The 20,561-nt window shown below is 42.9% G+C and overlaps 1 protein-coding gene and 5 pseudogenes across 4 annotated transcripts; all 6 read left to right on the forward strand.

The window, feature by feature from the left end:
* The first annotated feature begins 320 nt into the window (after positions 1-320).
* On the forward strand, positions 321-3,138 carry LOC117261420 (protocadherin gamma-A5-like). Its single transcript, XM_033633822.2, has one exon. The coding sequence runs from the start codon at positions 483-485 to the stop codon at positions 2,913-2,915; it is 2,433 nt and encodes an 810-aa protein (XP_033489713.2). The 5' UTR covers positions 321-482; the 3' UTR covers positions 2,916-3,138.
* Positions 3,139-3,460: 322 nt separating this feature from the next.
* Positions 3,461-6,160, forward strand: LOC144463859 (protocadherin gamma-A1 pseudogene; annotated as a pseudogene).
* A 439-nt stretch (positions 6,161-6,599) lies between these two features.
* On the forward strand, positions 6,600-9,504 carry LOC117261152 (protocadherin gamma-A1 pseudogene; annotated as a pseudogene). Its single transcript, XR_013491811.1, has one exon. The product of XR_013491811.1 is annotated as a protocadherin gamma-A1 pseudogene (transcript).
* Positions 9,505-9,654: 150 nt separating this feature from the next.
* LOC144463812 (protocadherin gamma-A10 pseudogene) lies at positions 9,655-13,182 on the forward strand (annotated as a pseudogene). The gene has a single exon (XR_013491808.1). The product of XR_013491808.1 is annotated as a protocadherin gamma-A10 pseudogene (transcript).
* Positions 13,183-14,122: 940 nt separating this feature from the next.
* Positions 14,123-16,982, forward strand: LOC144463819 (protocadherin gamma-A2 pseudogene; annotated as a pseudogene).
* Positions 16,983-17,132: 150 nt separating this feature from the next.
* On the forward strand, positions 17,133-20,467 carry LOC117261151 (protocadherin gamma-A10 pseudogene; annotated as a pseudogene). Its single transcript, XR_013491809.1, has one exon. The product of XR_013491809.1 is annotated as a protocadherin gamma-A10 pseudogene (transcript).
* Positions 20,468-20,561: the final 94 nt, after the last annotated feature.

The following is a 20,561-nucleotide window of genomic DNA, read 5'->3' on the forward strand; positions in this document are numbered from 1 at the left end:
TGACTTTACTGCATTTTTCTCCCCTGCATCATTTCTTCCTGTCACTTAAAGCCCTTGTAAGCTACATTTTATTTATCTTATTTACAGTCTCAGTATGAAATCTAAATGCACACACTGAGTTAATCCTCACCTGTGTGCAACACAAGCTCGCTGCTACGATATCTCAGCTGTTTTTGAGACAGAAGTGTTTCCCCCTTTTTAGTGACAGCACTTGTTATTTTAATGTCGGACTCTAAGGGCCGCTGTTGATCTTTAGTGAACATGAGAAGCTTTTGAAAAGCAGCTACACCTCCAGTATTTCCTTTAGTGCACCACGGAGAGCAGGACGCTCGGTCTTCATTTTTACCGCTGATTTTTTTGGACTAATGTTATCGTTCTTACACTGTGGATTATAAAGAAATCGACAGAAGGATGATACGAGCTAATAAGTCGGCTTTTTGAAACATATTTTCCTGTGGAGTCTGGTGAATTGCTTCGGTAATATGGCTTTTATCAGCGGTGAGCCCACGGGTACATGGCAAGTACGGGCCTTCATCCTTGTTTTTCTTATTGACGCGACGGTCTGCCAGATCCGCTACTCTGTCCCAGAGGAGATGAGAAAGGGCTCATTTGTAGGAAACGTGGCTGAAGATTTAGGCATCGACGCTAAAAGACTGATATCAGGCGGTGCCCGGATTGTTAGCAGCGATAGCAGCGAGTATATCAGGCTGGATGCAGACAAAGGGATTCTTGTCGTGGGGGAAAGGATAGATAGAGAGCAGCTCTGCGGGCAGACAGCGCCCTGTAGCTTGAATTTTGAAATGATTATGATGAATCCAATGCAGCTACACAGCGTTGTAGTGGAGGTTTTGGATGTTAATGATAATGCGCCTGTGTTTCATGAGAAAGAAGTGCATGTAGAAATACTGGAATCTGCTCTCCCAGGGACCGAAATATTACAAGAGAGTGCTACTGACCCTGATGTTGGCATCAACGCTTTACACGGCTATACATTACACCCAACAACACATTTTAATATTAAGGTCTTGTCCAGCCCAAATGGTCATAAATATGCACAGCTGTATCTTTCTAATGCTTTAGACCGCGAGAAAGAGGAAAAGATGCTTCTCACGCTCACTGCTGTGGACGGTGGTGACCCACAGAGATCAGGGACACTTAAAATACATGTAACTGTCAGAGACACAAACGACAACGCTCCAGTTTTTACGCAATCAATATTCAAGGCGTCTGTTAAAGAAAATGTTCCAAAAGGAACTTTGGTGGTGAGATTGAGCGCAACAGATGCAGACGAAGGGATGAACGGCCGTGTCACATACCACTTTAATCGCATGTCTAGTAATGTTGCTGAGCTATTCCATCTGGATGAAAACAGCGGCGACCTAACTGTAAACGGCATGATTGATTATGAAGAGAATAAAATATATGAGATCGGTGTACAGGCAAAAGATCAAGGCGGACAAAGCACATCAACAAACGTGATAATTGAGGTGACGGATGTAAACGACAATGCACCTGTCATAACATTAACCTCGTTTTCAAATGCTATCGCTGAAGATTCTCCCATTGGAACTACAGTGGCTATCATTAACGTGAAAGATGTAGATTCAGGCAAAAATGGCAAAGTAGACTGCTCAGTTAACAGTAATATCCCGTTTGCAATTCACTCATCTCTAAAGAATTATTACACTCTGGTAACAAACGCTGTTCTTGACAGGGAGCGTAATCCTGATTACAATATCACTTTCACGGCTGTGGATGAAGGTAGCCCACCACTGTCGACTAACAAGACAATAGCACTTCGTGTATCTGACGTCAATGATAATGCTCCCATATTTGAACAGAGTTATTATGAAGCTAATATAATGGAGAATAACTCCCCAGGCTTATCTGTGTTTTCCGTGAAAGCACACGACTCTGATTCAGGGCAAAACGCACGAGTGTCTTACCTGCTTATAGATACTGAGTTAAACGGAAACCCCATATCCACTTACTTATCCGTTAACGCAGAAACTGGAGTTATACAGGCAGTTAGGTCATTTGATTATGAGCAAATTAAAACTCTAAATATTTTTGTTAAAGGGCAGGATGGAGGCTCCCCGCCTTTAAGCAGCAATACCACAGTTAAATTAAATATTCGTGATCAGAACGACAACCCTCCTCAGGTGCTGTACCCAGTGCAGACTGGTGGGTCTGTGGTGGCTGAAATGGTGCCTCGTTCAGCAGATGTGGGCTATCTGGTGACTAAAGTGGTGGCTGTTGATGTGGACTCTGGACAGAATGCCTGGCTGTCCTATAAACTGCAGAAAGCCACAGACAGGGCGCTGTTTGAAGTGGGCTTACAGAATGGAGAAATAAGAACTATCCGCCAAGTGACTGATAAAGATGCTGTCAAACAAAGACTGAGTGTTATAGTGGAGGACAACGGGCAGCCCTCTCGTTCAGCTACAGTCATTGTTAACGTGGCGGTGGCGGACAGCTTCCCTGAAGTGCTGTCTGAGTTCACTGACTTTCCACACGACAAGGAGTACAATGACAACCTGACTTTTTACTTAGTCTTGGCTTTGGCTGTAGTTTCCTTCCTCTTCATCACGTGTTTGGTGGTTATTATATCAGTGAAAATCTACAGATGGAGACAGTCTCGCATCCTGTATCACTCCAGTCTCCCTGTCATTCCATATTATCCACCACGTTACTCAGACACTTTGGGGACAGGGACTCTCCAACACGTGTACAATTACGAGGTGTGCAGGACGACAGACTCCAGAAAGAGTGACTGTAAGTTCGGCAGAGCCGGTAGTCAGAACGTGCTGATAATGGACCCCAGTTCTACAGGGACGATGCAGCGGATTCAGAGTGACAAGAGCATCCTGGATGAACCTGACTCTCCTCTAGAGGTGAGGCCTTTGACATATTGACCTTCACCCATTGTTTGTGCTTTCTCAGGGGTCATACTACAGAGTGGGTGACCTTTGGTTTCACTTGTATTTGGTAACTCATGAGGCATTTTCAGAACCACAACTCGTGGACAGCTCCACTGACTGGCGGTGAACTGTTCTGTGTGAGTTGCTGCTCAATTCACCCGCATAAACTTGCAGTTGCCTTAAAGTGTGTGTACTTAATGTCAGCGTTTATCAGAACTGTTATAGATACATTTTCACACTTGTTTTATGGTTCAATGTAAGTTCAGGCAGATTCAGGGAGACTAAGGTTTGAGTAAGAGCAGTAGTAGTAAAAATAACAATGATAATGATAATGATAATAATAATAGTAATAGTAATCGTAATAGTAATAATAGTAATAATGTTAATAATACACAAACTAGACATGGTTTTGGATTTCCTGTACTCTATGAATAGAATACAGTGATGCCGTTCTCATCTACAAATGTAACTCCTTTACACCGAAGTTCTTGGAAAAATATTTTTTTCCTCTTCCTCTTTCTTTCCTGTGTTCATGATATTCATGTTTTGGACAGTAAGGGACGCTGTTGATCAGTGAAACAAGTGTTCAGAGTTGACTCAGTGGAGGCAGAGCCCTCATTTTTCCTTTTAGCCTGGAGAGGGGAGAGGCTGTGCTTCATAAGCAGGACGACGACCGCGATTTCATTCTCAGCGAGGACTTCAAAATCAAAGGATTACTTGATCAGCTGCTTTGTTTTCTGTGGATTATATGCAGCAGGCTGCAGGTATCACCTTTTCCTTTTGATGTTATGGCGTTTGAAAAATCTCCTTGCGAAAAATGGCGTGTGTATTACAGGTCAATATGGCCGTTTCTGCTGTTTTTTTGCTGTCTCAGTCACATCGCGTCTGGCCAAATCAGGTATACAATTCCGGAGGAGCTGAAAAAGGGATCTCTCATCGGTAACGTGGCTCAGGATCTTGGTCTGGATGTGCAACGGCTCCGTTCTGGCCGTGCCCGTATCGTGACTAGACAAAGCATCCAGTACACCGAGCTGAAGACAGACAAAGGCGTTTTAGTCGTGAATGAGAGAATAGACCGAGAGCAGCTTTGTGGAGACGTAACACCGTGTAGCTTCAGCTTTGAGGTGATTTTAGAAAATCCCATGGAGCTACACCGAATAACGGTAGAAATAACTGACATAAATGACAATTCCCCGACGTTTACGAAAGATGAAAATAGATTTGAAATAAGCGAATCCACCACACTGGGATCTCGCTTTCTGTTACCCAGTGCTGAAGACGCAGATGTAGGTAATAACGGTCTACAGAAATACATACTGACTACAGATGGCATTTTTGGTTTGAAGCAGCACTCCAGTCCAGATGGCAGAAAATATGCTGAGATGATTTTACAAAAACCGTTAGATAGAGAAAGCGAGCCACGGATATTACTGAAACTCATCGCTGTTGACGGTGGAACTCCCCCGAGATCTGGTACAGTAAATATAGATATTACAGTGCTTGATGCTAATGATAATCCTCCCATTTTTAACCAGTCTCTTTACAGAGCTACTGTCTCTGAGAATGCATTAAAAGGCACCTATATTATGACAGTGAACGCAACTGATGCAGACAGCGGATCAAACGGTGTCGTCACATATCGATTTTCAAACATGAAAGAGCAGCTTGCTGACATATTTCATTTAGACGAAATTACAGGGATCATAACACTTGCCGGTCAAGTAGATTATGAAAAAGATAGAAAATATGAAATTATGATTGAAGCTATGGACCAGGGACGTCTCACCGATTCAAGTAAGGCGCTAATTGAGATTGTAGACGTCAATGATAATGCACCTGTCATAAATGTGATGTCATTCTCCAGCCCGGTGCCGGAGGATTCTGCCTCGGGCACCACAGTGGCAATAATTAATGTGATTGACGCAGACTCAGAGCAAAATGGTCAAATTGTCTGTACAACTGACAGTAGCCTCCCATTTAAAATCAAATCAACATTAACTAATTACTATGCATTAGTAACAGACGCAGCTTTTGACAGAGAAGTTATACCGGAGTATAACATAACTGTAAGGGCCACCGATTCGGGATCGCCACCCTTGTCAAGCACAACAATATTACGTCTGAGAATATCTGATGTGAATGACAATGCCCCAGTATTTAGTAAAATTAGCTACGTCGCTCACGTTACAGAAAATAATGCCCCTGGTGTATCCATATTTTCCGTCAAAGCCAAGGATATTGACTGGAATCAAAACGCTAGAATATCGTATTTTCTCGAAGAAACACAGATTAATGGAAGTCCAACCTCCTCTTACGTCTCCATAAACGCTGAAACTGGTGCTATTCATGCAGTGAGGTCGTTTGACTATGAACAGATTAAAGAACTTCAGCTTGTAGTCAGAGCGCAGGATGGAGGCTCCCCTCCACTCAGTGGCAACGTGAGTGTGAAAATACTGATCCAGGATCAGAACGACAACCCTCCTCAGGTGCTGTACCCAGTGCAGACTGGTGGCTCTGTGGTGGCTGAAATGGTGCCTCGTTCAGCAGATGTGGGCTATCTGGTGACTAAAGTGGTGGCTGTTGATGTGGACTCTGGACAGAATGCCTGGCTGTCCTATAAACTGCAGAAAGCCACAGACAGGGCGCTGTTTGAAGTGGGCTTACAGAATGGAGAAATAAGAACTATCCGCCAAGTGAGTGATAAAGATGCTGTCAAACAAAGACTGAGTGTTATAGTGGAGGACAACGGTCAGCCCTCTCGTTCAGCTACAGTCATTGTTAACGTGGCGGTGGCGGACAGCTTCCCTGAAGTGCTGTCTGAGTTCACTGACTTTGCACACGACAAGGAGTACAATGACAACCTGACTTTTTACTTAGTCTTGGCTTTGGCTGTAGTTTCCTTCCTCTTCATCACGTGTTTGGTGATTATTATATCGGTGAAGATCTACAGATGGAGACAGTCTCGCATCCTGTATCACTCCAGTCTCCCTGTCATTCCATATTATCCACCACGTTACTCAGACACTTTGGGGACAGGGACTCTCCAACACGTGTACAATTACGAGGTGTGCAGGACGACAGACTCCAGAAAGAGTGACTGTAAGTTCGGCAGAGCCGGTAGTCAGAACGTGCTGATAATGGACCCCAGTTCTACAGGGACGATGCAGCGGATACAGAGTGACAAGAGCATCCTGGATGAACCTGACTCTCCTCTAGAGGTGAGGCCTTTGACATATTGACCTTCACCCATTGTTTGTGCTTTCTCAGGGGTCATACTACAGAGTGGGTGACCTTTGGTTTCACTTGTATTTGGTAACTCATGAGGCATTTTCAGAACCACAACTCGTGGACAGCTCCACTGACTGGCGGTGAACTGTTCTGTGTGAGTTGCTGCTCAATTCACCCGCATAAACTTGCAGTTGACTTAAAGTGTGTGTACTTAATGTCAGCGTTTATCAGAACTGTTATAGATACATTTTCACACTTGTTTTATGGTTCAATGTAAGTTCAGGCAGATTCAGGGAGACTAAGGTTTGAGTAAGAGCAGTAGTAGTAAAAATAACAATGATAATGATAATGATAATCATAATAGTAATAGTAATCGTAATAGTAATAATAGTAATAATGATAATAATACACAAACTAGACATGGTTTTGGATTTCCTGTACTCTATGAATAGAATACAGTGATGCCGTTCTCATCTACAATTGTAACTCTTTTACACCGAAGTTCTTGGAAAAATATTTTTTTTCCTCTTCCTCTTTCTTTCCTGTGTTCATGATATTCATGTTTTGGACAGTAAGGGACGCTGTTGATCAGTGAAACAAGTGTTCAGAGTTGACTCAGTGGAGGCAGAGCCCTCATTTTTCCTTTTAGCCTGGAGAGGGGAGAGGCTGTGCTTCATAAGCAGGAAGACGACCGCGATTTCATTCTTAGCGAGGACTTCAAAATCAAAGGATTACTTGATCAGCTGCTTTGTTTTCTGTGGATTATATGCAGCAGGCTGCAGGTATCACCTTTTCCTTTTGATGTTATGGCGTTTGAAAAATCTCCTTGCCAAAAATGGCGTGTGTATTACAGGTCAATATGGCCGTTTCTGCTGTTTCTTTGCTGTCTCAGTCACATCGCGTCTGGCCAAATCAGGTATACAATTCCGGAGGAGCTGAAAAAGGGATCTCTCATCGGTAACGTGGCTCAGGATCTTGGTCTGGATGTGCAACGGCTCCGATCTGGCCGTGCCCGTATCGTGACTAGACAAAGCATCCATTACACCGAGCTGAAGACAGACAAAGGCGTTTTAGTCGTGAATGAGAGAATAGACCGAGAGCAGCTTTGTGGAGACGTAACACCGTGCAGCTTCAGCTTTGAGGTGATTTTAGAAAATCCCATGGAGCTACACCAGGTAACGGTGGAAATAACTGACATAAATGACAATTCCCCGACGTTTATAAAGGATGAAATTAAATTTGAAATAAGCGAATCTGCCACACTGGGATCACGCTTTTTATTACCTAGTGCTGAAGACGCAGATGTAGGCAGTAACGGTCTACAGAAATACATACTGACTACTAATGATATATTTGGTTTGAAGCAGCACTCCAGTCCAGATGGTAGAAAATATGCTGAGATGATTTTACAAAAACCGTTAGATAGAGAAAGCGAGCCACGGATATTACTGAAACTCATCGCTGTTGACGGTGGAACTCCCCCGAGATCTGGTACAGTAAATATAGATATTACAGTGCTTGATGCTAATGATAATCCTCCCATTTTTAACCAGTCTCTTTACAGAGCTACTGTTTTGGAAAATGCATTAAAAGGCACCTATATAACTACAGTGAATGCAAGTGATGCAGACAGCGGATCAAATGGTCTTATTATATATCGATTTTCAAACATTAAAAAGCAGCTTGCTGATATATTTCATTTAGACGAAATTACAGGGATCATAACACTTGCCGGTCAAGTAGATTACGAAAAAGATAAGAAATATGAAGTCATGATTGAAGCTATGGACCAAGGAGGTCTGACCGATTCAAGTAAGGTGCTAATTGAGATTGTAGACGTCAATGATAATGCACCTGTCATAAATGTGATGTCATTCTCCAGCCCGGTGCCGGAGGATTCTGCCTCGGGCACCACAGTGGCAATAATTAATGTGATTGACGCAGACTCAGAAAATAATGGCCAGATTGTTTGTACAACTGACAGTAGCCTCCCATTTAAAATGAAATCAACGTTAGCTAATTACTATGCATTAGTAACAGACGCAGCTTTTGACAGAGAAGTTATACCGGAGTATAACATAACTGTAAGGGCCACCGATTCGGGATCGCCACCCTTGTCAAGCACAACAATATTACGTCTGAGAATATCTGATGTGAATGACAATGCCCCAGTATTTAGTAAAATTAGCTACGTCGCTCACGTTACAGAAAATAATGCCCCTGGTGTATCCATATTTTCCGTCAAAGCCAAGGATATTGACTGGAATCAAAACGCTAGAATATCGTATTTTCTCGAAGAAACACAGATTAATGGAAGTCCAACCTCCTCTTACGTCTCCATAAACACTGAAACTGGTGCTATTCATGCAGTGAGGTCGTTTGACTATGAACAGATTAAAGAATTTCAGCTTGTAGTCAGAGCGCAGGATGGAGGCTCCCCTCCACTCAGTGGCAACGTGAGTGTGAACGTACTGATCCAGGACCAGAACGACAACCCTCCTCAGGTGCTGTACCCAGTGCAGACTGGTGGGTCTGTGGTGGCTGAAATGGTGCCTCGTTCAGCAGATGTGGGCTATCTGGTGACTAAAGTGGTGGCTGTTGATGTGGACTCTGGACAGAATGCCTGGCTGTCCTATAAACTGCAGAAAGCCACAGACAGGGCGCTGTTTGAAGTGGGCTTACAGAATGGAGAAATAAGAACTATCCGCCAAGTGACTGATAAAGATGCTGTCAAACAAAGACTGAGTGTTATAGTGGAGGACAACGGGCAGCCCTCTCGTTCAGCTACAGTCATTGTTAACGTGGCGGTGGCGGACAGCTTCCCTGAAGTGCTGTCTGAGTTCACTGACTTTGCACACGACAAGGAGTACAATGACAACCTGACTTTTTACTTAGTCTTGGCTTTGGCTGTAGTTTCCTTCCTCTTCATCACGTGTGTGGTGGTTATTATATCAGTGAAAATCTACAGATGGAGACAGTCTCGCATCCTGTATCACTCCAGTCTCCCTGTCATTCCATATTATCCACCACGTTACTCAGACACTTTGGGGACAGGGACTCTCCAGCACGTGTACAATTACGAGGTGTGCAGGACGACAGACTCCAGAAAGAGTGACTGTAAGTTCGGCAGAGCCGGTAGTCAGAACGTGCTGATAATGGACCCCAGTTCTACAGGGACGATGCAGCGGATACAGAGTGACAAGAGCATCCTGGATGAACCTGACTCTCCTCTAGAGGTTAATTAAATAACATAGCTCCGTCTCTGTACCTTTAATGTTCCCTCTGTGTTTCGTAAAATCGATAGTAAACTGTTGCGTGCGAGACCCTCATTTTCAGGACCATGGACAGTGTCACACTTTTAACCACTTTTTCTGCATTCATTTTTAAACCTTCATAAAGATATCATCTCGATTCTGAAACAATGATATGCATTATCATTTTTCCACACTACTTTGATGAAGTTGTGCTTTGTGTGAGAACCGACTGATAACTTTTGCTGAATCTTCCTTAGAGGTCTGATGAGCTCATTTTCTGTTGTAATTGACGTTCTTCTTTTACCTCTCTATATGTTACTTTCTAACCATAGGCAGGATTTAATCTTTAAACGATCAACCGCTTTTCATAGTTTCAGAACTGCAGTGTTGGACAGCTCCACACATTATGACTGGTTTACTCGCTGGCCTTCTGTCTGTGGTTTGATTATGTGTGAAGTGTGTGATCTGATTTAACATCTTGGGCTGAGATATCCAATCTATTATTTATCTTATTTTATTTTAATTTGTCATTTTATGTTATTTTATATTGCTGTCAGTTTTTACATTAGATTGCTTGGAAAACATTTTCCTTTTATTCCAAATGCATCTGATCCGGTTCTTTCCTCCGTTTGGACTCTAAGGGACGCTGTTGATCAGTGAAACAGAGTCTGATGTTGTTAGGACTGTCAGGAGAGAGGAGGAGAGAAAGAGTAGAGGGAGAAACACAGTCTTTCATACAAAGAGGCGTTCGACGGAAACACAGTCGCTTTGAAAGAACACTTTTTGTTTGATAATTACCGAACAATTCTGCTCCACAGGAATGCAGCACTGTTGAACTGGACTGTAGTTTGCGTCTACGTGTGTGGCTGTTGGATTATAATTTGCAGTTTCATTCGGGATTTTACTCCTAACGACATGGGGATACGCCAGCACCGATGCGGAAAATGGCTGATGTGTTGGACACTTACATGGCAACTGCTCATTTTTGTCTTCATGATTTCCACTATCAACGGTCAGATCCGTTATTCAATCCCAGAGGAGATGAAGAAAGGCTCTCTTATCGGTAATGTAGCACAGGATCTTGGTTTAGATCTGAGGAGGCTCCGTTCTGGGCGGGCCCGTATCGTGACCGGAGAAAACAACCAGTATACTGAGCTAAAAACAGACAAAGGGATTCTAGTGGTGAATGAGAGAATTGACCGAGAGGAGCTTTGTGGAGACTTAACACCGTGTAGCTTCAGCTTTGAAATCATTTTGGAAAACCCAATTGAACTGCACAGGGTGACTGTAGAAATATTAGACGTGAATGACCATGCGCCAACCTTCAAAAATGATGTCATTAATCTAGAAATAAGCGAATCTGCAACAATAGGCTCTCATTTCGACTTGGAGAGCGCCTATGACCCCGATGCAGGGATTCACACCTTGCAAAAATATGTTTTATCCCCTAATGGTAATTTCGTTTTGAAGCAACACTCTAACGCTGATGGCATCAAATTCGCCGTGATGATTTTACAGAAGCCATTAGACAGAGAGCTAAATCCACATCTCTCTTTAAAGCTGATTGCAGTAGACGGAGGAACTCCACAGCGATCTGGTACAGTAAATGTAGAGATCACTGTTCTTGATGTAAATGATAATCCTCCTGTATTTAATCAAACACTGTACACTGCTACTGTGACAGAAAATGCACCCATAGGCACATACATAACTACTGTGAATGCTTCAGATGCAGACAGTGGGTCTAACGGCTTGGTCACATATACTTTTTCTAACCTAAAGGGAAGCTCCGGCGAAAAATTTGAAATTGACAGTTTATCTGGCAAAATAACTGTGGCTGATAATATTGATTTCGAAAAAGACAAAAAATATGAAATAAGAGTGATCGCGAAAGACCAAGGTGGCCTGAGTGACGCAACCAAAGTTGTCATTGAGGTCACCGACATAAATGATAATGCTCCAGTTATAAATATAATGTCTTTCTCCAGTCTGATTTCAGAGGATGTCCATCCAGGCACGACTATAGCTGTTTTTAATGTTAAAGATGCAGACTCTGAAAGAAATGGACTGATAAGGTGCTCGATAGATTCTCACCTCCCTTTTAAAATCCAGACTTCTTTGACTAATTATTACAGTTTGCTCTCAGATGTACCTTTTGATCGTGAAACAATGCCAGAATATAACATAACCATAACTGCAACTGATTCAGGGTCACCCCCACTCTCTACTGAAACAACTTTACACCTGAAAATATCTGATGTAAATGACAATGCTCCGCTCTTTAATGAACCAAATTATTCTGCCTATATCATTGAAAATAATGTCCCTGGGATGTCAATATTCAGCGTGAGTGCACGAGATTCTGACTGGAATCAAAATGCGAGAATCTCATATTTTCTAGAGGACACGCAGGTCAGTGGCAGCCCAGTTTCTTCTTATGTCTCCATAAACTCTGAAACTGGACTTCTACATGCAGTGCGCTCTTTTGATTATGAACAGATCAAGCAGCTCGTATTCACTGTCAGAGCTCAGGATGGAGGCTCCCCTCCACTCAGCAGCAATGCGACTGTGAAGATACTGATCCAGGACCAGAACGACAACCCTCCTCAGGTGCTGTACCCAGTGCAGACTGGTGGCTCTGTGGTGGCTGAAATGGTGCCTCGTTCAGCAGATGTGGGCTATCTGGTGACTAAAGTGGTGGCTGTTGATGTGGACTCTGGACAGAATGCCTGGCTGTCCTATAAACTGCAGAAAGCCACAGACAGGGCGCTGTTTGAAGTGGGCTTACAGAATGGAGAAATAAGAACTATCCGCCAAGTGACTGATAAAGATGCTGTCAAACAAAGACTGAGTGTTATAGTGGAGGACAACGGGCAGCCCTCTCGTTCAGCTACAGTCATTGTTAACGTGGCGGTGGCGGACAGCTTCCCTGAAGTGCTGTCTGAGTTCACTGACTTTCCACACGACAAGGAGTACAATGACAACCTGACTTTTTACTTAGTCTTGGCTTTGGCTGTAGTTTCCTTCCTCTTCATCACGTGTGTGGTGGTTATTATATCAGTGAAAATCTACAGATGGAGACAGTCTCGCATCCTGTATCACTCCAGTCTCCCTGTCATTCCATATTATCCACCACGTTACTCAGACACTTTGGGGACAGGGACTCTCCAACACGTGTACAATTACGAGGTGTGCAGGACGACAGACTCCAGAAAGAGTGACTGTAAGTTCGGCAGAGCTGGTAGTCAGAACGTGCTGATAATGGACCCCAGTTCTACAGGGACGATGCAGCGGATACAGAGTGACAAGAGCATCCTGGACGAACCTGACTCTCCTCTAGAGGTTGGCTTTGTCTTGTTATAAAGTTTTATGAATCTGCAAGTCAGTGTTAGTTTTACTCTTTGCTATTTGCTGTCAATCCAAAAAAAAAAAAAAAAATCACCAGATTATTATTCAAATGCTTTTGTTGGTCATGTCAGTTATATAAGCATTTGGTATTTTTGTAATTCAAATCAGAGTGGCAGTTCTAGAATATTTACTTTTGTTTAGACCTGCATATGATTAAAGCATTGGGTTTTGCAGCATCGTTAATACCACTACTCATGTACTCCATAAACTGAACATTTATAAATATTCTCAGTCCATCTAAATTAAGGTCGCATACATACTTTTACACTATAAGTTTTAAAAGTTCTGTTTTCTTGCCTCTGCCTTCCTTGTCAGCATCAGCACCATGGACAGCTGACACTTTGTTGAGGTTTTGCTTTGTTTATCTTCCCCTTTTCAATCTGTTTTCTTCTGTGTGGTCATAAAGCTGGTTCTCAATTCAATACAATTAGCTCTAGTTGCATGACATTTCTTATGTGTTGCCAAAGTACAATTATAGTTTAAGACAGTAAAAACTTCAAAAACAATTAATAACAATGCATTATTATAAATGCATAGACATAAATTTTAAAGAAAAAATGCACTAAGTGAAGAAGTAAATAACAAGGCATAGTGTGATCTTTGATGAGGTGAACTACATGTTGTTGTGTTGGTTGTCTCTTAGGCTGCGACATGCACTGACATATCTTGCTGCATCTATGGCGCTGACACTACTTTCTCCAAGTATGTTGCATTTTAGTCTGGTCAGAGAGTGAATCAAAATCATGGACTTTACATTTAATTTCTGAAAAAAACTTTGTTCTCATGTCTTCATATGTGCTGCATTATAGCAGGAAGTGTTGCTCTGTCTCCACCTGTCTCTGAAGACAGAGCTGACACAACCTGTCTTCTCTGGGTAGCCAGGTCTGCCTGTGTCTGCAGGTCTCTATGTCCAGGCTGTGATCACTAAGTCTGTACATAGTCAGTATCTTTCCTGGTTTCTGATCTGTCACAGAGGTCACATAGTTTGCCATCATGAACCACCTGTTTAGGGCCAAATAGCATTGAAGTTTGTTTTGGGTTCATGTGGTAGTTGTCTAATAGTTGATGTAGTTTTCTTCTTCTTTAGCTATAATGTGGTTGTGCTGGATTGTATGAGGGTTGTCCTGAGGCCTTGTGCTGTTAGAGGAGGTGAGCCTCAGGACCAGCTGACTGACACTCTCTCTCTCTCTCTCTCTCTCTCTCTCTCTCTCTCTCTCTGTGTGTGTGTTAGTTACATTTCACTTAATTATTTGTTATAATATTTATCATCATCGCAGCATTATTAACATGTTAATAATGCTGCGAGTTCAAATATGCATATTTGAACATAAAATGATCAACGCCATAAAAATGAGGAAACTCTTTGTGATGTGTAGTTCAGTGCATCCAACTCACAGGGACGCTGTTGACCAGTGTGCTGAGATGTCACAGCTCATTGCAGCTGTACCTCCCCCATCATCTCGAAATGTTACAGAGAAAGAGACGATGTGACGGCACGTTTCAGAAGAGGGAGATAATCAAACAAGGAGATACACGCGGATTATCAGCCTTCCTGGGAGTGTGGATTCTGGATTGATTTACTGACATTTGTGTCTAAAATCTTCTGACTGGATAACGTATTTGTTATCGCTTTCTTTGTGGACGGGAGGATGTCGGCCAGAACAATGCCACGGCAAGTAGGGCTGCTGCTGTTTATCTGGGTTGTTTCTCTAAGCTCGGTCGTTGGGCAGGTCAGCTACTCCATTCCTGAGGAAATGGCGAAAGGATCTTTGGTCGGTAACATAGCACAGGATTTAGGTTTAGATGTGAAGCGGCTGAAATCAGGGAAGGCTCGTATATATACCGGAGAAAGTACAGAATACATCGAGCTGAATAAAGAAAGAGGAGTCCTTGTTATCAAAGAGCGGATAGACAGAGAGGCGCTCTGCGGGCAGACGACGCCCTGTGCTCTTGATTTTCAGATCATTTTGGAGAATCCCATGCAGTTTTACAGCGTCACTGTCGAGATCACCGACATTAACGACAACTCACCTGGTTTTAAAAACAGTGAAATGAAATTTGAAATTAGTGAGACGGCTCAAATTGGATCGAAATTTGTCCTCGAAAAGGCTGCTGACGATGATGTGGGTATTAATGGGCTCCAGGGCTATTCTCTCAGCACAAGTGACACATTCATTTTAAACCCTTATAGAATTGGCAGCAGTAGAAATGTTGAGATGGTTTTAAAGAAGCATCTTGACCGAGAGAAACAGGAGCGGTTGTCTTTAGTATTGACTGCTTTAGATGGTGGCGACCCACAACTCTCTGGAACCATATTAATTGTCATAACTGTGCTGGATGCAAACGATAATGCACCTGTTTGTGCTCAAGCAGAATATAAGACTAATGTGAAAGAAAATGCGTTGAAAGGAGCTGTTCTAACCACGGTGGGTGCATCTGATGCAGACGAAGGACCACACGGGCACATAAGATATTCAATTTCTAATGCTCCAAAAGGGGCGCTAGAATTATTCGATATAGATAAAGAAAACGGGGTTTTCACGTTAGTGGGGAAACTTGATTATGAGAAATTTAGACATTATGAGATAGATGTCCAAGCCTCTGATGAAGGTGGCAATTCAGATGTATGTAAAGTTATAATTGAGGTGCTGGACACAAATGACAACCCACCGTCTATCAATATAATGTCAACGTCATCCAGTATATCTGAGGATGTTAAACCAGGCACAGTTCTGACAATGATGAACGTTCAGGATCCAGATTCAGATGAAAATGGCAAAGTTCACTGCCTTTTAGATGAAAATATTCATTTTACAATCACGTCAACCTCGAATAATTTCTTTACTTTAGTGACAGACAGTGAATTAGACAGGGAGGTTGCCTCCCAATTTAATATAACAGTGACATGCTCTGATGAGGGAGTGCCCTCCCTCTCCAGCAGCGTCACTCTCACCTTACAGATCTCTGATGTGAATGATAACGCGCCTGTCTTTGAGAGGAGCTCATATGAGGCCTACATTGTAGAAAACAACACACCTGGCCTCTCTATATTCACAGTGAAAGCCAGAGACGCTGACTGGAACCAGAATGCCCGTGTTTCTTACATACTGGAGGACTCCTCTGTTAACGGAGTGCCAGTCTCCTCATATGTGTCCGTCAGTGCTGATAGTGGAGTCATCCATGCAGTGCGCTCTTTTGACTACGAGCAGATCAAAGACTTCCACTTCCGCGTCAAGGCGCAGGATGGAGGCTCCCCTCCACTCAGTAGCAACGTGAGTGTGAAAATACTGATCCAGGACCAGAACGACAACCCTCCTCAGGTGCTGTACCCAGTGCAGACTGGTGGCTCTGTGGTGGCTGAAATGGTGCCTCGTTCAGCAGATGTGGGCTATCTGGTGACTAAAGTGGTGGCTGTTGATGTGGACTCTGGACAGAATGCCTGGCTGTCCTATAAACTGCAGAAAGCCACAGACAGGGCGCTGTTTGAAGTGGGCTTACAGAATGGAGAAATAAGAACTATCCGCCAAGTGACTGATAAAGATGCTGTCAAACAAAGACTGAGTGTTATAGTGGAGGACAACGGGCAGCCCTCTCGTTCAGCTACAGTCATTGTTAACGTGGCGGTGGCGGACAGCTTCCCTGAAGTGCTGTCTGAGTTCACTGACTTTGCACACGACAAGGAGTACAATGACAACCTGACTTTTTACTTAGTCTTGGCTTTGGCTGTAGTTTCCTTCCTCTTCATCACGTGTGTGGTGGTTATTATATCAGTGAAAATCTACAGATGGAGACAGTCTCGCATCCTGTATCACTCCAGTCTCCCTGTCATTCCATATTATCCACCACGTTACTCAGACACTTTGGGGACAGGGACTCTCCAGCACGTGTACAATTACGAGGTGTGCAGGACGACAGACTCCAGAAAGAGTGACTGTAAGTTCGGCAGAGCCGGTAGTCAGAACGTGCTGATAATGGACCCCAGTTCTACAGGGACGATGCAGCGGATACAGAGTGACAAGAGCATCCTGGATGAACCTGACTCTCCTCTAGAGGTTAATTAAATAACATAGCTCCGTCTCTGTACCTTTAATGTTCCCTCTGTGTTTCGTAAAATCGATAGTAAACTGTTGCGTGCGAGACCCTCATTTTCAGGACCATGGACAGTGTCACACTTTTAACCACTTTTTCTGCATTCATTTTTAAACCTTCATAAAGATATCATCTCGATTCTGAAACAATGATATGCATTATCATTTTTCCACACTACTTTGATGAAGTTGTGCTTTGTGTGAGAACCGACTGATAACTTTTGCTGAATCTTCCTTAGAGGTCTGATGAGCTCATTTTCTGTTGTAATTGACGTTCTTCTTTTACCTCTCTATATGTTACTTTCTAACCATAGGCAGGATTTAATCTTTAAACGATCAACCGCTTTTCATAGTTTCAGAACTGCAGTGTTGGACAGCTCCACACATTATGACTGGTTTACTCGCTGGCCTTCTGTCTGTGGTTTGATTATGTGTGAAGTGTGTGATCTGATTTAACATCTTGGGCTGAGATATCCAATCTATTATTTATCTTATTTTATTTTAATTTGTCATTTTATGTTATTTTATATTGCTGTCAGTTTTTACATTAGATTGCTTGGAAAACATTTTCCTTTTATTCCAAATGCATCTGATCCGGTTCTTTCCTCCGTTTGGACTCTAAGGGACGCTGTTGATCAGTGAAACAGAGTCTGATGTTGTTAGGACTGTCAGGAGAGAGGAGGAGAGAAAGAGTAGAGGGAGAAACACAGTCTTTCATACAAAGAGGCGTTCGACGGAAACACAGTCGCTTTGAAAGAACACTTTTTGTTTGATAATTACCGAACAATTCTGCTCCACAGGAATGCAGCACTGTTGAACTGGACTGTAGTTTGCGTCTACGTGTGTGGCTGTTGGATTATAATTTGCAGTTTCATTCGGGATTTTACTCCTAACGACATGGGGATACGCCAGCACCGATGCGGAAAATGGCTGATGTGTTGGACACTTACATGGCAACTGCTCATTTTTGTCTTCATGATTTCCACTATCAACGGTCAGATCCGTTATTCAATCCCAGAGGAGATGAAGAAAGGCTCTCTTATCGGTAATGTAGCACAGGATCTTGGTTTAGATCTGAGGAGGCTCCGTTCTGGGCGGGCCCGTATCGTGACCGGAGAAAACAACCAGTATACTGAGCTAAAAACAGACAAAGGGATTCTAGTGGTGAATGAGAGAATTGACCGAGAGGAGCTTTGTGGAGACTTAACACCGTGTAGCTTCAGCTTTGAAATCATTTTGGAAAACCCAATTGAACTGCACAGGGTGACTGTAGAAATATTAGACGTGAATGACCATGCGCCAACCTTCAAAAATGATGTCATTAATCTAGAAATAAGCGAATCTGCAACAATAGGCTCTCATTTCGACTTGGAGAGCGCCTATGACCCCGATGCAGGGATTCACACCTTGCAAAAATATGTTTTATCCCCTAATGGTAATTTCGTTTTGAAGCAACACTCTAACGCTGATGGCATCAAATTCGCCGTGATGATTTTACAGAAGCCATTAGACAGAGAGCTAAATCCACATCTCTCTTTAAAGCTGATTGCAGTAGACGGAGGAACTCCACAGCGATCTGGTACAGTAAATGTAGAGATCACTGTTCTTGATGTAAATGATAATCCTCCTGTATTTAATCAAACACTGTACACTGCTACTGTGACAGAAAATGCACCCATAGGCACATACATAACTACTGTGAATGCTTCAGATGCAGACAGTGGGTCTAACGGCTTGGTCACATATACTTTTTCTAACCTAAAGGGAAGCTCCGGCGAAAAATTTGAAATTGACAGTTTATCTGGCAAAATAACTGTGGCTGATAATATTGATTTCGAAAAAGACAAAAAATATGAAATAAGAGTGATCGCGAAAGACCAAGGTGGCCTGAGTGACGCAACCAAAGTTGTCATTGAGGTCACCGACATAAATGATAATGCTCCAGTTATAAATATAATGTCTTTCTCCAGTCTGATTTCAGAGGATGTCCATCCAGGCACGACTATAGCTGTTTTTAATGTTAAAGATGCAGACTCTGAAAGAAATGGACTGATAAGGTGCTCGATAGATTCTCACCTCCCTTTTAAAATCCAGACTTCTTTGACTAATTATTACAGTTTGCTCTCAGATGTACCTTTTGATCGTGAAACAATGCCAGAATATAACATAACCATAACTGCAACTGATTCAGGGTCACCCCCACTCTCTACTGAAACAACTTTACACCTGAAAATATCTGATGTAAATGACAATGCTCCGCTCTTTAATGAACCAAATTATTCTGCCTATATCATTGAAAATAATGTCCCTGGGATGTCAATATTCAGCGTGAGTGCACGAGATTCTGACTGGAATCAAAATGCGAGAATCTCATATTTTCTAGAGGACACGCAGGTCAGTGGCAGCCCAGTTTCTTCTTATGTCTCCATAAACTCTGAAACTGGACTTCTACATGCAGTGCGCTCTTTTGATTATGAACAGATCAAGCAGCTCGTATTCACTGTCAGAGCTCAGGATGGAGGCTCCCCTCCACTCAGCAGCAATGCGACTGTGAAGATACTGATCCAGGACCAGAACGACAACCCTCCTCAGGTGCTGTACCCAGTGCAGACTGGTGGCTCTGTGGTGGCTGAAATGGTGCCTCGTTCAGCAGATGTGGGCTATCTGGTGACTAAAGTGGTGGCTGTTGATGTGGACTCTGGACAGAATGCCTGGCTGTCCTATAAACTGCAGAAAGCCACAGACAGGGCGCTGTTTGAAGTGGGCTTACAGAATGGAGAAATAAGAACTATCCGCCAAGTGACTGATAAAGATGCTGTCAAACAAAGACTGAGTGTTATAGTGGAGGACAACGGGCAGCCCTCTCGTTCAGCTACAGTCATTGTTAACGTGGCGGTGGCGGACAGCTTCCCTGAAGTGCTGTCTGAGTTCACTGACTTTCCACACGACAAGGAGTACAATGACAACCTGACTTTTTACTTAGTCTTGGCTTTGGCTGTAGTTTCCTTCCTCTTCATCACGTGTGTGGTGGTTATTATATCAGTGAAAATCTACAGATGGAGACAGTCTCGCATCCTGTATCACTCCAGTCTCCCTGTCATTCCATATTATCCACCACGTTACTCAGACACTTTGGGGACAGGGACTCTCCAACACGTGTACAATTACGAGGTGTGCAGGACGACAGACTCCAGAAAGAGTGACTGTAAGTTCGGCAGAGCTGGTAGTCAGAACGTGCTGATAATGGACCCCAGTTCTACAGGGACGATGCAGCGGATACAGAGTGACAAGAGCATCCTGGACGAACCTGACTCTCCTCTAGAGGTTGGCTTTGTCTTGTTATAAAGTTTTATGAATCTGCAAGTCAGTGTTAGTTTTACTCTTTGCTATTTGCTGTCAATCCAAAAAAAAAAAAAAAAATCACCAGATTATTATTCAAATGCTTTTGTTGGTCATGTCAGTTATATAAGCATTTGGTATTTTTGTAATTCAAATCAGAGTGGCAGTTCTAGAATATTTACTTTTGTTTAGACCTGCATATGATTAAAGCATTGGGTTTTGCAGCATCGTTAATACCACTACTCATGTACTCCATAAACTGAACATTTTTAAATATTCTCAGTCCATCTAAATTAAGGTCGCATACATACTTTTACACTATA

Source organism: Epinephelus lanceolatus, chromosome 7 (genome assembly GCF_041903045.1).
Source record: "Epinephelus lanceolatus isolate andai-2023 chromosome 7, ASM4190304v1, whole genome shotgun sequence".
NCBI lineage: Eukaryota > Metazoa > Chordata > Actinopteri > Perciformes > Serranidae > Epinephelus > Epinephelus lanceolatus.

What these genes read in the sequence shown, in the direction of transcription:
- LOC117261420 (XM_033633822.2), top strand. Translation starts at nt 483, where the DNA reads ATGGCTTTTATCAGCGGTGAGCCCACGGGTACATGGCAAGTACGGGCC.